We start from the raw sequence: 22,299 nt of genomic DNA on the forward strand, positions 1-22,299 counted from the left end.
TCTACCTCTCTGTATGTATTTCAGAACATTAAACTACATCTTCTCTACATCTACACTAATAATAAGGAGACACATAGTGCATACCCAATTCTAGCTGTTTTTAATAAGCTGGAGCATAAGTATGATTTTTATATAAGTAATGTGTATAACAAATGTTCAGTGAATTTATTAATTTGAACTAATAGTACAGGAAGCTTCATGTGGCTTGGTGAGTTCTGTGGGCTATGAAGTGCTTGCAGTGGAAGGAGCCCATAACCGCTGGCAGGTTACAAGTGCCCTTCAATTTCATCTATTTAATTCTAGTTGTACATGTCCAGAAACACCCAGACACAAGAAGAGTCTGTCACAGATTTGCCAATAGAAACAAAACTGCTGAGAACCACGATCTGCTGAATTTAAGACAAGATAGTACTGGCGAAGCAGTAAATCCTGCCAATGCTGGAGAATCAAAGTTGCAATGAAGTTCATCTGAAATGAGGTATTTTTACAGCTAAGGTTAAGACAAGAATTGGATTCTGGAATATTAGAATACTTTGGAGCACAGGGAGGCTGATCAAGATTATCACAGAAATGTAAATCTTTGGCATAAGTATTCTTGGACTGAGTGAGATGAGATGGACTAGATGAGGCAAATTATCATGGGAAGAGACGATGGTTTTATAATCTGGAAGAGAAGATGACACACCAGGAAGGCACAGTCTTATTACAAATCAAAGAAGCGTCTAAAGCACTGAAGAATGGGAACCTGTAACTCTAGAATGTTGACTGCACGCTTGTTGATGAACCATGCAAAAAGTCACAGAGTTTGTGTTATGCGCCAACAAATTATACCGATGAACAGATCAGGCTGTTTCTATGTAAGCTTGCAGAGCATCCTTGGCAAGATCAATACTTATGACATTGTTAACCTTATGGGAGAGCTAAATGCACAGGTTGGTGGCAATAATATTGGATATGAGCGCATTATGGACAGACATGGTATCCCAGGGCAGATTGGCAATGGAGAACATTTTGTCCAGCTCTGCAGCCTTAACAGTCTTTGTTTTGGGGATACACTGTTTCCATATGAGGAAAGAGACAAACTGACATGGAGATCAAATTATGGCTTCACCCAGAAACAGCTTGTTCATATTGCCATCAGTATGCTCTGGAGATCAATGCTGGCTGCCAGGGTATACACGAGTACTGAGTTCTTGTTGTTGGAACAATCAAAACTAAAGCAGGTAACACCACGTGAGGTAGAGGATATGTATGATACTAGAAAGTTAGTGGATCCAGAAGTGAAAACACATTTAAGCTGCTGCTTAGCCATAGATCTGAATAGCTAAAGATATGGATGGTCATAGAAGAACAGTGACAGTTTTTCAAATAAGTAATTTGTGAATGCTACCAGGATCACAGTAGAGGTAAGAAGATCTAAGAAAAGAATGGCTCCAACCAAATACACAGAGGCTTTTTGAAGAGAGGAAAGAATTAAGAGAATTCAGGAAGAATGAGACAGCAGCAAAAGAGCTATTCTGCAACAAGAGTATGCGGACAAAGGGAAGCTAAAAAATCAGCCAGAAGAGGTGAGAGAATGGATGGAAATCAAAGTAATAGAAGCCAAGGAGCCATACAAGAGAAGAGATTCTTAAAAGCTTTTTCTAGTCTCCAGACAACTGTCATCACAACTCTTAAACTGTTGTGGCATTGTGAAGGCTCAAGATGGTACAATTTTAACCACAGAGGAAGGACAGAAAGCCCATTGGATGGAACATTGTAGCTGGTTGAGTACAGCCTGGTAATCTTTAACACACTGAGGGATCTGAAGAAATAGCAGACTTACCTATATCAGTAGAAGTAATTGCGTTTGAGGAAGTAACTTGAGGAAGATAAGGGGTAAGACACCAGGGTATGATAAGATAGATGCTGAAATGTTAAAAGCTGGAGAGGCAGTGATGGTGAAGTATTATGTGCAGGTTGTACAGAACGTTTGGGAAAAAGAGAGCTGCCCTAAAGACTGGAAAAGGTGTCATCTGTAGAAATCCCTAAAAAGGATGACCAGCTAATTTGTGTTAACTGGATCTGTTTGTACCTGGAAAGTGTTTTGCATTATTATTTTGAGTAGGATGAAAATAGCTGTTAATTAAGTACTCCGGGAAGAACAGATTAGATTTTGATCTTGTTGTAGGTAGTGTTCAGACCAGATTTACACCTTGAGAAGACTTACAGAAAAAGGTTTTAAATACCAGCAGAAGATGGTTTTTAACGTCCTTGATTTTACAAAAGCATTTGATAGTGGCCCCAGAGAAGCCATCTGGAAGATCCTGATGCTATGGAATTCCAGCAAAGATTCTTTCTTAAGGTCTGATCCAAACCTCATTGACGTCAATGAGAATCTTTACATTGACTTCTGTGGGCTTTGGATCATGCTTGTATCCTGTTGCAATATGCATACTTAGAATATTTCCTCAGAAGACAGTTCTTGCTGCCTCTAATAAATGTTATTCTCCTCCTCTGAGTTCCCCTAACATGTCACTGTCTCCTGTAATGTGTTCATTCCAGAGGCTAAATTGCTGGGACTCTTGGGTGTGTTTTGTTTTTTGATGCCTTATTGCACTGTAAATTCCTGTCTGGTTTTTTTGTGCAAGGCTCTTAGTGTTATTGCTTGCCAGATTTTTACCTCCCATTTGGGTCAGATTATTTTCTTCAGAAATATTAGCTTGAGTTGTTCCAAGTAGTAAAAATTCCATCAGATGGAATGAGACCGTATTTTATATGTAATGCTGTATTAAAATGACGTTTTGGTTGCAAATTCAAGCAATTCAAAATTAGAAAATACCAGAATTAATATTGCTCATACAACCTTAATTATGTCCCTGTGCGTGTATGCAGTATGATAGTCTTTAATTACATGATCATAACCTATTTATACTATAGAATCCCTGCCTCAATTATTGGACAGGATGGACAGCAAAAGAGGCAGAGGATTACAAGAGGGGAGAGAATATCTCCTGTGAATAGGGTGTTGGATTCAATCCCAGGAGAGTCGAATCCTATTCATGGCTCTGCCACAAACTTTCTATTTAATGGTTGGAAAGACTGTCATAGTACATATGCACAGAAGGACCAAATTAAGGTTGCATACTGCATGAACCAGAGGGTCCACTTAGAGGGACTGGATTAGGTTCCTAGGCAGGTCAGCTGATACCCACCAGACATTCCTAGTGGTTATGTCCCAAGTTATTTATTGAAAAAATGTGATCCAGTATCCATTTTATAAATGTATTGCAGTTAATAAAGATAAATTCAAGAAAGCATGTTGCCAAAACAAATGTGTATATTATTGCCACTAAACTGTTAAATAATATAATTATCCTATTAAAGTCAGGTCAATGAGTTAACAGTGATAATGGATTGAATCAATGAGTCAGATCATCAGATTAATAGCACAAAAGCCAATCCTTGTAAATCCCAAAACAGGAATCTAAGGAGATAGCTGTGTGTTTAGTTATAAACCCCAATTGAAGAACTCAAGGCAGTGAAATCAACAGAGCTGGTTAAATGTTTTAGTATCAGTTTTACTATTTAAAACAAAACTATATACATCAAAGTCATGTATCTGAGCCAACTGAGGTTTCCTCCTTAGATTTCACTATTCTTTTTCGAGTGCTGGTCCCTGTGTGTGTTCCCTGTGGGTACACGTGCATTCCATGTGCTTGGAGCCAGAGAATTTTGAAAGCAGTGTTCATTGGTTCACACATGTGACCTTGCTCACCTTGTGTCTCCAACTGAGGAGATAAAGGATAGGGCATACAGACCACCTTCCAATTGCTTCTCACCGCCGCATGGCCTGGGTCGGAACCTCCAGTGTCTGAAGCTTCAGCTTTCTCCTTTATCTGTGAATATATTTAGATATATGTAAATAATTTTTATAGTTCAGGTTTTCAGGTTTTTGTCTGATAGTTTGTATTTTAGAGTGAGTGAGTTAGTGTCTGTTCCATACCCCCACAAGATCCATCTCCAGAGCAAGGGAGTCTGCCCTCCTAGATCCCTCAGTGGGGCCTTGCAAGGAGAGCAGGGAGCATTCTCATAAGCATGAGGCTACTTTGAAGAAGTATGTTATGATTCCTGATGTCAGATTTGTGTCCATTTATTCTTTTGCGTAGAGACTGTACATTTGGCCAATGTACATGGACACAAATCTGACATCAGGAATCATAACATTCAAAAACCAGTGGGAGAACACTTCAACCTCTCTAACCACTCAGTGACAGACTTGAAGGTGGCAATTTTGCAACAAAAAAACTTCAAAAACAGACTCCAAAGAGAAACTGCTGAACTGAAGTAATATGCAAATTAGACACAATTAACTCAGGCCTAAACAGAGACTGGGAATGGTTGGGTCATTACACTAATTGAATCTATTTCCCTATGTTAAGTTCTCCTCACACCTTCTATGGGTCATCTTAATTATCACTTCAAAAGTTTTTTTTCTCCTGCTGATGATAGCTCATCTCAATTGATTAGACTCTTCCTGTTGGTATGCATACTTCCACCTTTTCATGTTCTCTGTATGTATAAATATCTCCTGTCTGTGTGTTCCATTCTATGCATCCGAAGAAGTGAGCTGTAGCTCACGAAAGATCATGCTGAAATAAATTTGTTAGTCTCTAAGGTGCCACTAGTACTCCTGTTCTTTTTGCGGATACAAACTAACACGGCTGCTACTCTGAAGTTTATATCAGATAAACATACACACACAAATGAGTTACAGTGTTACGTTTCAAAAGGTAATAGAAACTTCTATAATAAGCAAGCTGTATGTGTCCTTCGGGGCTAACCCACGCCAAACACTGGGTATCTTTTGCTTATGCTTAGTAATCCTTGCCCTTCTGAGTCCAAATAGCATAAAGATACAGTTTTTTTTTCTTGTCAGGGATTTTTATTCCCTTCCTCCAGAATTCAAGCTGATGGGATGAGTACATATGCACATCTCCTCATGGATGTGGCGGGAAGCACTCAACAAAGTCTGTCTTTTGTTCTCTGATATTTCATAATGGTTTGTCTTTCTATGGGCCTTCCTTTGCTGGGCAAGAGATAACACTTACTGTGGCAAACTAGTATTTCATATTTGGTAGTGCTTCTCTCCTGACCAGTGGTTTACAGTTTCAGAGCAAATACTTTTAGTTACAGAGCAAACACTTAAATATTACCTTATAACATGGGATGCAGCTATCATAAGTGAGATTAATGCACACAGCAACTTACAGCATTTCATAAAGTCTAAACATATTCTTACAAACCTAACACCTATTTTAACAATTCTAACACAGACCTGAGATAGACTGTTTTCCAGCTATGAATTTGTCAGTGCTCAGTTGAGGCCTAAGGGGTTTGACATGAACTGGCACCTGGTCTGCCAGAGTCACAGGTGTCTACTTGAGATTTCCATCCACACATTTGCGAGACACTATGCCTTGGTACAGGACTCCTCAGCTAATGCTTTTTTTGAAATGTCAGTCCTTCATTCGTCTCTTGCATGTACAATCTCTCACCCTCCTCTTTGAGTACTGCTTGTCAGTCACCCACAGTAGAGTAAACATAGGAACCAGCACTCAAAGAATGAGAGAGTTACTTACCTTATAGTAACTGGAAGCTCTTTGAGATGTGGGGGCCTTATCTATTCCACTACCCACTCTCCTTCCCCTCTGCTTTGGATCTTCTCTGATTTGAGATAAAGAAGGAATTGGAGAGGTGGTTGGCCCACCTAGCCTTTTATCTCCTCAGTCAGAGGCATGAGGTGAGCCAGGGCCCATGTGTAGACCAACGGATACTGCTTTCAGAATTCTCCGGCTCTGGGCACATGGCGTGTGCGCATACCAACACTGGAATACAGATAGGGGACCATGCATCTCAAATCTCCAGTTACTGTAAGGTAAGTAACTTTCTCTCATTTATAATGGCTAATCTATTCTCCCCACTCCAAAAAAACAAAAACAAAATCCACAAATACAGACTTTAACAAAATACTCTGAAAAGTGGATGTTTAGCAGCTCTCACTTAAACTGTAGCGGACAGCTTGCCTTCTCTGGACATTTTCACAGAACACCATATTCAAAGATTTTACAACACAGCATTTTAGGGCTATTTACGTTTGGGGACTATTCTTTCTCATGAGATCTTTACATGCAGTAATACATGCATGCACTCAGCCACACATTCACACCCTAAAATAATAAAAAGGACGGGCCAGCTCCCAGCTAATAAATACAAGACAAAAAAAATAAAAAGAGGGGGGAAAAAGAGAAAAAGGAGTTAGAGCCCTTCAGCTCTCGTGGCTGTGAAACTGATACAATATAGGAGTTTGTAAATTAAGTCAAGGGATCAGGCAATGAAGTAACTGTCATGGTACTTCATGCTTCTAGGGTCTTTGGGTACTGGGAGACAGGTCAGGCCCATGGTTTTGACTTCCAGGGAGCTAAGAATGTCAGTCTCTGATCAGGTGTCTTGCTGGTCTGAAAGTCTACAAGTCCTTTTGCATTTACCTTGTTGTATATCATTGTGGTTCTAGCTTGCTGCCCCTTACAGTACTTCCCACAGGGTCTCTGGGCCTTGGGTGTGAAATACGCCTTGAAGCCCTAAAACATGGTCCCTTCACATCGAAATGGCAAGTTTTGGTCAAATGTGAGTCTAAGAAAGTCACGCTTGAGACAGCAGTTTCCTTAAAATATCCATTGTTGTGACCATATGCAGTGTGAATCCTGAAATATCAAAAATGAAGCCAGCTTTGAGGGAGTTGCCCTAGTTCAGTCCTCCAGGTAAACAGTTCAGTGAAACGTGGTAACAGCATCCAAAAGAAGGCCTCAAAAAGGTTCATCTAAAAATTGTCCAATGGAAGCAACCATTTCATCATGCATTCCTCAGCATTTCTTTATTGTAAATTTAGATATGTCTTGACAGCTGTCACATCTTTTCCTTTGCAACAAGAGAATTGGTGCAGTCGTTCTCAAAGCCGGTCTGCCGCTTGTTCAGGGAAAGCTCCTGGCAGGCCTGGCTGGTTTGTTTATCTGCCACATCCTCAGGTTCAGCTGATCGTGGCTCCCACCGACATCCCAGGCCAATGGGGGCTGCGGGAAGGGCGGCCAGCACATCCCTTGGTCTGGGCCGCTTCCCGCAGCCACCATTGGCCTGGAGCGGTGAACCGTGGGCAGTGGGAGCCGTGATCGGCTGAAACTGCGAACATGGCAGATAAACAAACTGACCCAGCCCACCAGGGGCTTTCCCTGAACAAGTGGTGGACTGGCTTTGAGAACCACTGCTTTAGTGTAGTTTCCCTTTAAGTTTATACTAGCTCTGTATTCTCATGTACACTATTTCTCACAATAAGCAATTTTAATTCTAACATTTCCTGAAAAGTTTTGAATGCTTAACTGTGCAACCTCAACATCCTTTTAATGTAACTTTTATTATTTATTAATATACATACACAAACACATCTATGATTCTACTCATTTTGTCACTATCAGTACTAAAAAAGGACACACATACAGCAATTTAGTGGTTTTGGAATATTATCATACTTAAATTTCAGGACTCCATATCTGTACCCTAAAGAGGTGCTTTTTAGTAATCTTAACCATTTTACAAAAAATGTGTATATTATTGTCAGTTACTGAAATGTAATACCACTACCTCGATATAACGCCACCCAATATAACACGAATTTGGATATAACGCGGTAAAGCAGTGCTCCGGGGGGCGGGGCTGCGCAGCGCACTCCGGTGGATCAAAGCAAGTTCAATATACCTCCCAAGGACAGCGTTATATTGAGGTAGAGATATAGTAATTCAAATGACTTTTTTACTGCTTGTGCTAACCAAACACATATAAGTACTATGTGTGTTGAATGTATTTTAACAATAAAGTAGGTGAATTCCTAATAGCGCCATTGCAAATTGCTTACTTAATTAAACTTGAATACATGAAGTTAAGATGTTGTGTTAAAGCTTTTATTATTCATTCACACTGAACTGCAGTGACTTGCAGACTTGACTACATGTTTACTATAGGACTTGAAATATATTCCCAGTATGTTCTTTTGGATTTTAAAATGAAAGTCCCAGTTACTTATTTTGCTCATCACCAAAGTGGGATAAAAATGCTGACTAATGCCACATTTTTTTTCTGTCAGGATTTGGCAGGAGGTGAATTGTATACCCAACCAGCTGCTCTCTTGCATCCAGTTATTTATGCTACTTCTATAGTTCTGCTAATGTGCCTCTTGATGATCATAGTCAGCTATATATACCACCATGGGTAAGAAATAAAAATAATGGAGATTTATGTAATGCAGATCTCAAGTTACACTTACTCTGAGACTTATTGTATGAAATCAAGCAAATATTAATATAAAGAGACTTGGAAGGATTCAGGTTTTTTTCCCAGTAAATGTCAGTTTTATCACACACGTACATACAAACAAAATATTTCCGTTAATGATGATCAGAGTTTACAGATAGGCAAAGTAAGACACATACTGCTTGAGAAGTTCAGAATTTGATTTAAGGCTGGCTTTAAATATTTACTTTGTATATTTTGACATGTGCTGTTGACAATTTGCTTTTAATGGTTATAAATCTTTAACTGTTTGAATCTCAGTGTCTCTTGTCACTGAATAATAGTCTGACAACCACCATAATTTCCCCAAATGTGAATGTGAAAATCAAAGAAAATTGAAAAAATGCTTAAAAATAAAAATCAATATAGAAAACAATTGAATTCTGTGAAGCCTAAATGTACATCAGTGTTAAGAATTACTAGCCCAGGAATATATGGTATTGAGCCCTGTCAAAATCTAATTTTTAAAAGGCCAGCTTCAGACTTGTACACAGTTCAGAATGTTGTCACGTATTATCCTTTAAGTTATGAAATCCTACAGAAAAGTTGTCTCATACATGACTCTCATACATACCATATCACAAATAGTGTTTTATATACTAAAGCCGAAATCTTCAGCCAGACATCCTTTTTGACTGCCACATTTTGTACCACAGAATTGTATCTGAATATTTTGCTCCTGCAAACAAATTGTTGGTGCAAATATCAGTGATTAAATGGAAATGGATTTGACAACTAAGCCTTAATACTATATATGCCTACATTTCTTTCCTCCTTGTACATGAAGTAAGAAACACCTCTTTAGAATTAAGGGCCAGTTTTTAGAGGTATTTGAGCGTTGCAGCGCTGAGCACAGCAATGCCTAAGTCTCATGTTCAAAAAGGATTAGGTACTTAGAAGCCAAGACTGTGTTTCTGAAAGATAAGCATGCAATGATGTGTTATATAGACTAAAATATTTTTCTTCAACAGTGTGATCAGGATCAGCGTTAAAAGCTGGCATATGTTAGTTAACCTGAGCTTCCATATTTTCCTGACATGTGTGATGTTTATTGGAGGTATAACTCAGACCAAAAGCACCAGCGTCTGCCAAGCAGTAAGTAAACATAGAAGTAAGATTAGAAATGTAAGAAACTGTAATAAAATATAAATACATGATTCATGGCTATTTTAAAAATAATGAATTACGGTCATGTTTAAGCAAATATTTGCTCAATTATTTTACCCTGATTTCTGCTGAGAAAGCTAAGGCAAACCCAAAATTTGCTTAGCAACATTATATGGAAATTATTTAAATCTGGTATGTAAACAGAGTATGGATTTTTTTTTCCAATCATACCTGATTCCATTTGAGGAAAGAAGTTACCAGCTTCATCACTCCTCTATATGATTTGCAGACCAGCAATAACTTTTGACTTCAGATGGAGGTTTCATATATCTTCATCCACTCCTGAGGGAAAGAATTGGAGCCAATCTGAAAACTGGAAGATTAATAGGATTGGGTGGTGAGAAAGAGAAGACATATTTGTTTTTCTAAAGTTTTGGAGGTAGTATCTCAAGTTCCTTTATGTAGTCGTTTTATTTCTAAAGGCTATCAATTATAAAATCAGTTGTTTCAAGAACTATCAGTGGTTTGAGCAGTGGCTTGCTAAACCCAGGATTGTGAGTTCAATCCTTGAGGAGGCTACTTAGGGATCTGGGGCAAAATCAGTACTTAGTCCTGCTAGTGAAGGCAGGGGGCTAGACTTGCTGACCTTTCAAGGTCCCTTCTAATTCTATGAGATAGGTATATCTCCATATATTATATTATATATGGTTTTGTATGCCACATGGAAAAAAAAGTAGTAGAATATTTACTTTTTCCTACTACATGATCTCTTCAGGTTCCTTCCAGCCCTACAGTTCTATTATTCTACTTAGAATGAGAAAGTGACTTCTCATTCCTTCCCTTTTTAGGATTTGTTTCCACTCCAAAGACCTGTGGTTTTTATAAATAAAAGCCACCAGTTTCATCTGTTCTGTGATTTTCTATAATTTCAGAGTGTTCATTTTATATAGAGTTTGAGTGTTCGTAGCTCTACTGAGACTGATGTTTGAGCTCACAAGGTGATGTCTAAGCCAGTTTCAGGGTTTCAGCTGTAATAGCAGGTGCCATCTTGTATCAATGTCAATTAAATGTTTCTTGAATTTTTTATCATTTCTGTTTCTTACATCCATTTTAAAACTCACTCTGAATAGTAGGACACCCTCTGGTGACTCCTGGAGTAGCTAAAGAAAATACTTTTCACGACACATTCATTTTTCTTTTAATTTCCTGTATATAAGGTTAACAATTCAATAGGGCAGCATAGGTTCAATAAAAAAAAATGCTCAGCCTTTTCCTGCTGCTGCCCCACTGCCGGAGCCTTGCCCTGCTGCTGGAGTCTCTTTGTCTGGAAGGGGAAGGCCTCTAGCAACAGTTCCCTGCTGCAGCCTTTCCCCACTGCCTCCCATCTATCGGAGCTTTTCCCTACTTCCAGAGTCTTTTCCTATGGTAGGGAAAGGCTCCAGCAGTAGGGAGGCAGGGTGACAGTATACTGTTTAAAAAAAAAAAAAAAGTGGAGGAGGAGGAGGCACATCTTAGACAAGTAGAGAGCCATGTAGGGTATATACTCAGGCACATACCCACGCCCTTTATGTGTGTCTTTACTCGGCTAAACCATGCCTCACTGTCTGCACTGCTGTTTATACCTGTGCTAGAGGAACTACACGTGTATGTACACAAAAAAAGGGTGCAGTGTAGGTGCGCGCGCACACTCACACTCCCGTCCTCCAGCAAACGATGCATATCATTTCTACCTTTTTTGTTGTTGTCACTAAAGTCATGTGTGAATTCTGCTCCCCTGCACTCTGTTCATTTCAATAGAAGTGTGAAATTCAAAGTTTCAGTGGGCACAGGCAGTTTTTTCTTTTTTAAACACTACCCAAGAAATTTGAATTTTAGAAAAGCAAATGGTCCATGCACCTTTAATGTTACATATGTAAACACACAAAGTCTGAATTCAGCTACTGTTTTCCTAATAATAATTCATACTCATTCCATGAATCTATTAATTTGAATTACTAAGACTGTTAAATTTGTATCCAAATATATGTACTGGGGCTCCTGGTTGCCTTATATTAAAGTCAGTGGGTTACCAGTTTCTAGCCCACTACATGCAGTGTCTACAAGATAGTTACCACGAGAACCTTACTTTTACTGTTCCATCACTTCTTGGTATTTAAATGTCTAGCCGTAACATTATATTGACATTTTAAAAAACTTGTGTTTCATAAGATATAAATATATTTGGTTTATAACAAATGTTATTACATTTGTGAATAATCTACCTGTTTTTCAGTTTATTTTTAAATGCCTAATTCATTCATGTAAGAAAGTCATTTTACGTGGTTTGTCATTTAAAACTAAGCCAAAATAAAACAAAAATATTCTGTAGAAGAGCTGAACTTTAAAAAAAATTAAAGTACATTAGGTCAGTGGTTCTCAAAGCCGATCCCACCGCTTGTTCAGGGAAAGCCCCTAGCGGGCCGGGCTGGCTTGTTTACCTGCCGCGTCCACAGGTTCAGCTGATCGCGGCTCCCACTGGCTGTGGTTCACTGCTCCAGGCCAATGGGGGCTGCAGGAAGAGGTGCGGGCCAAGGGATGTGCTGGCTGCCCTTCCCGCAGCCCCTATTGGCCCAGCCAGTGGGAGCTGTGATCGGACGAACCTGCGGACGTGGCAGGTAAACAAACTGGCCCGGCCCACCAGAGGCTTTCCCTGAACAAGCGGCAGACCGGCTTTGAGAATCACTGAATTAGGTGCTGTATAAATAATTATAAAAAAAATTTTTGTCTGAACTAGTAAAGCTTGTGTTTTTAACATTTATTTTCAAGGTTGGGATAATTCTGCATTATTCTACTCTTGCCACAGTACTGTGGCTGGGAGTGACATCTCGTAACATCTATAAACAAGTTACTAAAAAAGCAAAGAGGTGTCAAGATCCTGATGAGCCGCCTCCTCCACCTAGACCAATGCTCAGGTGAGAGCACTATGTTGTTTAATGTCTGCTTTATCGTTTGTCTTTCAGTTAGAATTTCTGAAGTAGACTAAACATAATTTTGGATGCTTTGAATGAAATGGGAAATATTATCATGGGAAACATCCAATAACACAGTGCTATAATATTTGGCACACCTACAATACCTTTGTTGCAAGGCTTTCAAAGCTGTTTCCAAATTATTAATATAGGCCCCAAACAATCATGAACTTGAAAAAGAGGATCATTCTTATTAGAGGAGGGTGGTATTCCTGTTTCACAGATTAAGAAACTGAGGCACAGAGTCATGAAATTATTTACCCAAGGTCCTACATGATAGCAGTAGCAGAGGTGGGATTGGGATTTTGGGGTGGAATTATCAAAAGTGCTCAGCTTTGGTCTCACACTGTTCCAATTTAATTTGAAAATGTCACCCTACATCCCCCAGACTCCTAGTCCTGTGTTTTAAACACAGAAATTATTTTTTTTTTAATTTCAATTCAAGATGAAACTGTTCAGCAAATTCTCTGATTAGAGAGAGAAAATTAGAGAAAAGATTAGAGAAGAAAAATGTGTTAGACATGCTACTAGTACTTGGTAAATAGGAAAATTACAGGAATGCATTTCAGTTAAGATTTTCTTCATGCCTTCTAAAATTACTGAAATATAATTTTTTTTCTTCAAGTAAATTGTTGTCTTGTTTACTTGAAAATACGATTTTAATCTAGCATTAAAAGTTTTTATTCCAAAGCTATGCTGAACTCATATCAATATTAATTAAACCTTGCTAACCCAGAATTCTCCACAAGGTGGCAGAAGTTGATTGGCTTTGTTTCCATTTAAAGCCAAATGAAACACTTATTTCAGAAATTTGATAAGTCAGTAGCTAATATCCAAGTGCTTTTCTTATTTAGAACATTGGATAAATTCGAATTCAATTATGTTTAACAGTTGAGGGCAGAAATACTTAGTTTATACATTTAGTCAGAGAAAGTAGGAGGTAATTACTAAATAACTAATGCAAGAGTTAGCAAGTGTTCGTTTTGCTTTCCTTGAGTAACTTGTAAGCACATTTTCTTTAAATAAATAAATCTATTCTAAATGGGTTCTTGTACCATACTTATCACTATAGCATGTGAGCACCTTCAGTACATCATTAAGCAATGTGACTAACATCTGTCATGTTGCATCCAACGAAGTGGGTATTCACCCACAAAAGCCCATGCTCCCAAACGTCTGTTAGTCTATAAGGTGCCACAAGACTCTTTGCTGCTTTTACAGATCCAGACTAGCATGGTTACCCCTCTGATACTTAACATCTGTCATGTTTCTTCGCTCATCCTCTCACCAAGGGAAGAAGTGTGTGCAGTAGAGTATCTCTTTTTGGAAGGTTTTTAAATATATATACTGCTGCTCACAAACAGGGAAGAATTGGTAGGGGAAGTAGAAGTGGGTGGCAACCTGGGCAGCAGTGACCATGAGATGGTTGTGTTCAGGATCCTGACAAAAGGAAGCAAGGAGAGCAGCAGAATACAGACCTTGGACTTCAGAAAAACAGACTTTGATTCCCTCAGGGAACTGATGGGCAGGATCCCCTGGGAGGCTAATATGAGGGGGAAAGGAGTCTAGAAGAGCTGGCTGTATTTTAAGGAAGCCTTATTGAGGGAGCAGGAACAGGCCATCTTGATGTATAGAAAGAATAGCAAATATGTCAGGCGTCCAGCTTGGCTTACCAGAGAAATCTTTGGTGAGCTTAAACACAAAAAAGAAGCTTACAAGAAGGGGAAACTTGGACAGATGACTAGGGAGGAGTATAAAAATATTGCTTGAGAGTGCAGGGGTGTAATCAGGAAGGCCAAAGCACAATTGGAGTTGCAGCTGGCAAGGTTTCTACAGGTATATTAGCAAAAAGTAGTAGTAAAGTGTGGGACCCTTACTGAATAGGGGAGGCAACCTAGTGACAGATGATGTGGAAAAAGCTGAAGTACTCAATGCTTTTTTTGCCTTGGTCTTCACAGACACCGTCAGCTCCCAGAATGCTGCACTGGGCAGCACAATATGGGGAGGAGGTGAGCAGCCCTCAGAGGTGAAAGAACAGGTTAAGGACTATTTAGAAAAGCTGGACATGCACAAGTCCATGGGGCCAGATGCAATGCATCCGACTGTGCTGAGAGAGTTGGCTGATGTGATTACAGAGCCATTGGCCATTATCTTTGAAAACTTGCGGTGATTGGGGGATGTCCTGGACGACTGGAAAAAGGCAAATACTAGTACCCATCTTTAAAAAAGGAAAGAAAGAGAATCCAGGGAACTACAGACTGGTCAGCCTCACCTCAGTCCCTGGAAAAATCATGGAGCAGATACTCAAGGAATCCATTTTGAAGCACTTGGCAGAGAGGAAGGTGATCAGGAACTGTCAACATGCATTCACGAAGGGCAAGTGATGCCTGACCAACCTGATTGCCTTCTATGATGAGATAACTGACTCTGTGGATATGGGGAAAGCGGTGGACGTGATATACCTTGACTTTAGCAAAGCTTTTGATACGGACTCCCACAATATTCTTGCCAGCAAGTTAAATAAGTGTGGATTGGATGAATGGACTTTTAAGGTGGATAGAAAGCTGGCTAGATAGTTGGGCGCAACAGGTAGTGATCAATGGCTCAATGTCTAGCTGGCAGCAGGTATCAAGTGGAGTGCCCCAGGGGTCAGTCCTGGGGCCAGTTTTCTTCAACATCTTCATTAATGATCTGGACGATGGGATGGATTGCATCCTCAGCAAGTTCACGAATGACACTAAGCTGGGAGGAGGGGTAAATATGCTGGAGAGTAAGGGATAGGGTCTAAAGTGACCTAGACAAATAGGAGGAATGGGCCAAAAGAAAACTGATGAGGTTCAACAAGGACAAGTGCAGAGTCCTGCACTTAGGATGGAAGAATCCCATGCACTGCTACAGGCTGGGGACCAACTGGCTAAGCAGCAGTTTTGCAGAAAAGGACCTGGGGATTACAGTGGACAAGAAGTTGGATAGGAGACAACAGTGTGCCCTTGTTGCCAAGAAGGCAAACAGCATATTGGGCTGCATTAGTAGGAGCATTGCCAACAGATTGAGGGAAGTGATTATTCCTCTCCATTCAGTACTGGCGAGCCACATCTGGAGTATTGATTGTACCCCAGGAGCAAAATTGTCAACCCGGGTCTCCATTCTGGAACTTTAGGTGATGTTTTAGATATCCCGGCCCAGGCCATTGAACATTTTGAAGATAAGGACTGAGATCCTGAACTTGTTTTGAAGTTCTGTGGAAAGCCAGTGTAGAAAGTGGAGGGAAGGTTTAATATAGTCATGGCAGCCTATGTTGCTGAGGAGATGTGCTTCAGAGTTCTGTATCAGTTGGAGTTTCCTAAGGGCTGAAGGCTTCATGCCCGTGTATACTGTGTTACTGTGATCTCGCCAAGAGATGACAAAGGCATGCATAACTGAGTCCAGATCACCATCCATCAGGATGAGACAGTCTCCTTGCTGACCAGACATGGTAGAAAGCATTACCCTTGGGTGCTGCTAGGTGAGAGCATAGTGTCAGTGAAGAATTCAGGATCAAATCTAAACAATGGGCTGACGAGATCATCCATCGGTGCCACTAAAGTTCTTTCTGTCCCATGCACTGGCCTGAATCCAGATAGCGCCAGATCTAGGATATTCACTTCAGTTAAATGAGCTTGTGGTTGGTCTTTGGGCTAGCCTCTCTGAGATTGCTCAGGAATAGATCAGTTGACACAGGGTGCTAGTTGGCTAAAGCCAATGTGTCCAGGGTGGGTGGATTTTTTTCAGTGTTGGTCAGATTGTTGCATGTTTGAAGGAGGAAGGAAACCCTGAATGAGTTGTTAGCTACTTTGGTCAGGAGTGATACCAGTTCATAACTCTTTCAGAAGATAGGAAAAGCAAGAGTTGGATTCACAGGGCTTGGAGCCCGATTTCTTTAGGGTGTCCAGAACATCTTGATGAGTGAATGTACTGAACTTTGAGAGACAGTCTATTGGTTGGTGGGTGTAGGCAGGTTGTATGTAGCTTGCTTGGGAAGACTTTCCAAATGTGTGTACTCATCAGCAGAGTAGGGTGATAGTTCTTGTTCGAGTGATTGTTCATGTGTATTCCACAGTAGGTGTGCATGCTTGCCACGTGCACTGGTGCCAGAAGTTTTTCCCCTAGCAGTACCCGTAAGGGAGCATCCCTTACCCCTGGAGTGGCGCCTCAATAGCGCAGTATAAGGGGCTCTGCACGCTCTCCCCACCCTTGGTTCCTTCTTGCCACCAGCGAAGGGTGCTTCAGAACTGCTCTGCTCCAGTTTTGCTGTAGCTTGTCCCTGAAACTGCTTGTTCATTCAGTGTATGGTACCTGTAGTTAGTTGTTTAGTTAGTTTAGTTTAGCTAAAGCACCTGGGCAGGGGAATGCCTCGTGCCCCGGGTTTTAAGTCGTGTGACACTTGTAGGCGATCTATGCCACTGAGTGATCTGCACGTGGACTGTCTACGCTGTTTGGAGGAAACCCATCTCAGCGATTGCTGCAAGATTTGCAAGTCGTTTAAGCCTCGTAAAAAGGGAGAGAAGGACATTAGGCTCCAGGCTATCCTGATGGAGTCGGCGCTGACCCTAGCTCTGGTGCACCACTTCGAGTCGGCACCGCGGTGTCAGTGCGCAGCGACCCTTTGGCGCCATTGACTAGTCGGCACTGTTTCCCATCCACGGGGCACACCAAGAAGGCTAGGAAGAGGCCTTCTTTGCCACGGCACTGGAGTAAACCCAGGACAGAGGCTAGACCCACATCGGGTGGTTCTCGATCCCCTCCGGCCTCCAACTCAAGTCGAGCGGAGTAGCCTGGCCCATTTGGAGCAGGCCTCCCCAGTTGTCCGGATGCCATCCACACCAGAAGTCCTGCAAGCAGCCCAGGACGTTATGTCCATGCTGGTACCAGGAGCACTGCTGATGGCCCCGCGCTCCAGAGGCAAGCTGCCACTGGGATCTCTGCAGTTGCCCCGGCTCGGTACCGGTCTTGGTTGAGGGAATGTTCCCAATTCCATTTGCCACCCAGCGACTGTTCAGGGCAAAGTCCACATGGATCGCCCTCGACACCCACCAGGCTGTCTGGTTGGGTTCCATCTGACCAAGACTCTCGGCACTGCTCCACCTCGAGGAGCGAACACTGATGGGACCGAGGCAGACGTCGCCAAAGGTCCTCGTCTCGGAGGGGCTATTGCATCCAATCACAGCACGAACTCTGACATCATTCCCATTCAGCGTCCTGCTCCAAGACCCCACCATGGCAACGCCTCCGCAGCCCCAGGCGTCAATTGCCAGCATCTCACTGGCGCGGGTCCACCTGCCTGAGCCAATCATGGAGCAGCTGTTACCAATGGTACCGGTTCTCCACATCGGGATTGTGGTCCCATGGTCGGCATTGCTCCTGGCGCTGCTGCTCCTCCCGGTCCAGTAACAGGAGGAAGGCATCAGAGTAACAGTAGGGGAAATAAATTAGCATGGGGAAATAGGTTTTACTATTTTTTACTAATTTTTTACTAATTTTTCCCCCTACTATTACTCACACCTTCTTGTCAGCTGTTGGAAATGGGCCATCCTGATTATCACTACAAAAGTTTTTTTTTCTCCTGCTGAGAATAGCCCACCTTACCTGATTACTCTTTATAGTTAGTATGGCAACGCCCATTTTTTCATGTCTGCTGTGTATATATATCTTCCTACTGTATTTTCCACTGCATGCATCCAATGAAGTGGGTTTTAGCCCACGAAAGCTTATGCTCAAATAAATTTGTTAGTCTCTAAGGTGGCTAAAGTATTCCTCGTTCCTTTTGCTGATACAGACTAACACAGCTGCCACTCTGATTCCTCCAACAGAAAGTGTAGCTTATATTTTTATGATTATTACAGTGGAAAGAAAAGATGGTCTCATGGTTAAGCATTATCAAGACTAACGGAGGACTTGGTTGTGATTCTAAAGTTTAAGGTAATTTGGGTGAAAGTGATCATGAATAGATAGATTGATCATGATAGACTTCATGATTCTTAGGAAAGGAAGGAAATGAGTGAGAATAGCAAAATGACACTGAACTTCAAAAAAAGCAAACTTTAACAGATTCACAGAACTGATAGGTCAAGCCCCATGAGAAGAAAATATAAGGGAAAAAGGAGAGCTGGTAGTTTCTCAGAGACTATCCTGGTGTGATGGAAAGATAGGAAGGAATAGTAAGAGGCCAATATGGCTCCATCAGGAACTCTTTAATTACCTGAATATCAAAACGATAAAAAGTGGAAACATGAACAAATTGCTAAAGATGAGTACAAAAGAATAGCACAAGCATGTAGGAATAAAATCAGAAAGGCTGAGGCTAGGTCTCCACTGGGGGGGAGGGGTTGTATCTTAGGTCAATTTACCTGGCCGCTCCCCCGTCAACTCAGCTTCCGCCTGGCAACGCGGTGGAGTTCCGGAGTCGACGGCAGAGTGATCAGGGATCAATTTTATCGTGTCTACACTAGACGCGATAAATTGATCCCCGAGAGATCAATCACTACCTGCCGATCCGGTGGGTAGTGTAGACGTACCCTAAGGCACAGAATGAGTCACACCTAGCAAGGGACATAAGTTAGGAAAAAGGGGTTATAGAAATGCATTAGGAGCAAAAGAAAGACAAAGGAAAGTATAGATCCTCTACTTAGTGGGGAGTGGGAGAAGGAGAGCTCATAGTGGATGACATCAAGACTTGGGTGTTTAATGCCTGTTTTTCTTCAGTCTTCACTAAAAAGGTTTATTTTGACCAAATAAGTAACACAGTTAATTAATTAAAGTCAGGCTTGACAAAGCCCTGGCTGGGTTGATTTAGTTGGGGATTGGTCCTGCTTTGAGCAGGGGGTTAGACTAGATGACCTCCTGAGGTCCCTTTCAATCCTGATATTCTGTAATTCTATGACAGTTAATATTAACAACAAGGAAGAAGGAACATGAACCAGAATACCAGAAAGAGCAGGTTAAATAATATTTACATAAGTTAGATGTATCAGAGGGGTAGCCGTGTTAGTCTGGATCTGTAAAAGCAACAAAGAATCCTGTGGCACCTTATAGACTAACAGACGTTCTGCAGCATGAGCTTTCGTGGGTGAATACCCACTTCTTCAGATGCAAGTGGTGGAAATCTCCAGGGGCAGGTTTATATATGCAAGCAAGAAGCAAGCTAGAGATAACGAGCTCGTTATCTCTAGCTTGCTTCTTGCTTGCATATATAAACCTGCCCCTGGAGATTTCCACCACTTGCATCTGAAGAAGTGGGTATTCACCCACGAAAGCTCATGCTGCAGAACGTCTGTTAGTCTATAAGGTGCCACAGGATTCTTTGTTGCTTTTATAAGTTAGATGTATTCAAGTCAGCAAGGCCTGATCAAATTAATCTTAGGATACTTAAGGAACTAGCTGAAGCACTCTCAAAATCATTAGTGATTATCTTTGAGAACTCATGGAGGATGGGTGAGGACCCATACAACTGGAGAATGGCAAGCTTAGTACCTATATTTCTTAATAAAAAGCGGGGGGAGGGGACAAAGATGACTAATTCCCTGTGTCCAATCAGCCTAACTTCAGTTCCTGGAAAGATACTGGAACAAATTATCAAATAATCAATTTGTAAGCACCTAGAGTATAGTAGGGTAATAAGTAATAGCTAAGCTGGACTTGTCAAGAACAAATCATTGCAACCAACCTAATTTCCTTTTTTTGACAGATTTACTGGCCTAATGGATAGCAGGGGAGCAATAGACATATGTCTTGATTTTTAGTCGAGTTTTTAACATAGGCTCACCTGACATACTCATAAGTAAACTAGGGAAATGTGTCTAGGTTAAATTACTATAAAGTGGGTTCAACTATGGTCATCAATGGTTCATTGTTGAACTGGAAGGACATATTTATTGGAGTCCTGGAGAGATCAGTCCTGGGTTCGGTACTATTCTGCATTTTTTTTAATTCTTTGAGTGGAGAGTACACTTATAAAATTTGTGGGTGGCATCAAGGTAGAAGGGGTTGCAGCATTTTGAAGATAGGTTTAAAATTCAAAATAAAGAAATTGGAGAATTGGTCTGAAATCAACAAGATGAAATTCAGTAAGGACAAATGTGAAGTAATATACTTAGGAAGAAAAAATCAAATGCACAAATACAAAATGCAGAATACCTGGCTAGGCAGTACTACTGCTGAAAAGAATCTTGGGTTGTAGTGGATCACATCTTAAACGTGAGTCAGCAATTGGTGACGTTGGGAAGAAAAGCTAATATTCTGGGGTGTATTAACACGAGCAGTATGCAAGACACAGGAACTAATTGCCTAATGAGGCCTCATCTGGAGTATTGTGTTAAGTTCTGGGCACCACACTTTAAGAAAGATGAGAAATTGGAGAGAGTCCAGAGGAAAGCTACACAAATGATTAAAGGTTTAGAAAATATATGTGGAAAGGTTAAAAAATTGGGTATGTTACGTCTTGAGAAAGAAGATGGCGGGGGGGACGGACGGGACTGTTAAATGCTGTTATAAAGAGGACGGTGGTCAGTTTTTCTCCATGTCCACAAAGGTAGGACAAGAAGTAATCAGTTTGATCTTCAGCAAGATAGCTTTAGGTTAGCTATTAGGGAAAACGTTCTAACTCTAAGGATAGATAAGCACTGGAATAGGCTTCCAAAGGAGGTTGTGGAATCCCCATCATTGGAGGTTTTTAAGAACAGGTTAGACAAACACCTGTCAGGGATGGTCTAGATTTACTTGGTCCTGCCTCAGCTCAGGACAGCTGGACTAGATGACCTCTTGAGTTTTCTTTCAACCCTACATTTATGCGACACTATATGTACCAATAACCTTCTGGCCCCCTTACTTGTAGTTTGTTCCTTTTCCGTATCACTCCATCTTTCTGTTTTAGATTGCAGGATCTTCAGGTTAGGAACTATGCCTTCTATTCTGATATATATATTTTTTAACATATTTAGGGTGCAACTAGTGTGGCATGGGACTGGGAGTCAGTCCCAAATATAATCCTCTCTCAGCTGCTGGTTTAGTATGACGTGAGGTGACTTAACCTCTCTGTCCATACCACCAAGAGTCCTCATCACTTAGACTAGTGATTGGATATCTGAAGTTAGGTACTTAAATCCATACTTAGGCAACTAAATAAGTGGCCTGATTTTTAGAAATGCTGAGCATCCAAAACTTCTGTTGACTTCAGTCAGAGCTGTAGGCATTCAGCACCTTTGAAAATCAGGTTGCTAATTTACATCCTGAAAAATAAACTTAAGGAGCTAATTTTGAAAACTTTAGCCATAATGTCTTTTCAGTTTCCCTGTCTATAAATTGGAAATAATACCTAAGTCCCAGGAATGTTGGGAGGAGCAATTAGCTAATGTTTGTGAAGCCTCTAGCACCATAATATCTAAAAGCTGTGCTTATCAACTTACTTAGCACTCAGAATATCCCCATTTGATCTAATTGGTCTCCTGGTTCAGGAATTTTCACGCTTTTTCCCTTTTATCAGCTCTTCCTCTCCTGTCTTTCTTTTTTTTTATTATGCCTCTGATGACTCCTCCTTCATCTTACTCTGTATCCCTGTGAGATTCTTACTATCGTGGTGTTGGGGTGTGTTGGAAGAGGCGGGTCTCACTTCTTGAGCTTAATATACTCAGGGTTGGGTTTGTTCTGATGTCCCCTGGCAAGCTATTCGATGACCCACTGTTATGGACGCTCTGTCCCCAGGAAGTCAGTCAGTAAGACCCTTTTGTCATGCATCTGCCTTAGAGGCTACAGGCGGTGAGGCAGTCACTGA

At 41.0% G+C, this 22,299-nt stretch overlaps 1 protein-coding gene across 2 annotated transcripts in view; it reads left to right on the plus strand.

Annotated features, from left to right (window-relative positions):
• The window catches only part of ADGRA3 (adhesion G protein-coupled receptor A3), a 114,774-nt gene that overhangs the window by 89,641 nt on the left and 2,834 nt on the right, over positions 1-22,299 (plus strand). For both annotated transcript variants that reach the window (XM_039541104.1, XM_039541105.1), the window contains 3 exons: positions 8,174-8,298; positions 9,351-9,474; positions 12,292-12,437. In XM_039541104.1, the coding sequence (XP_039397038.1) occupies positions 8,174-8,298; positions 9,351-9,474; positions 12,292-12,437 (395 nt within the window). The remainder of the gene's footprint in view (positions 1-8,173; positions 8,299-9,350; positions 9,475-12,291; positions 12,438-22,299) is intronic.

The sequence above is a fragment of the Mauremys reevesii genome, linkage group 5 (assembly GCF_016161935.1).
Source record: "Mauremys reevesii isolate NIE-2019 linkage group 5, ASM1616193v1, whole genome shotgun sequence".
Lineage (NCBI taxonomy): Eukaryota > Metazoa > Chordata > Testudines > Geoemydidae > Mauremys > Mauremys reevesii.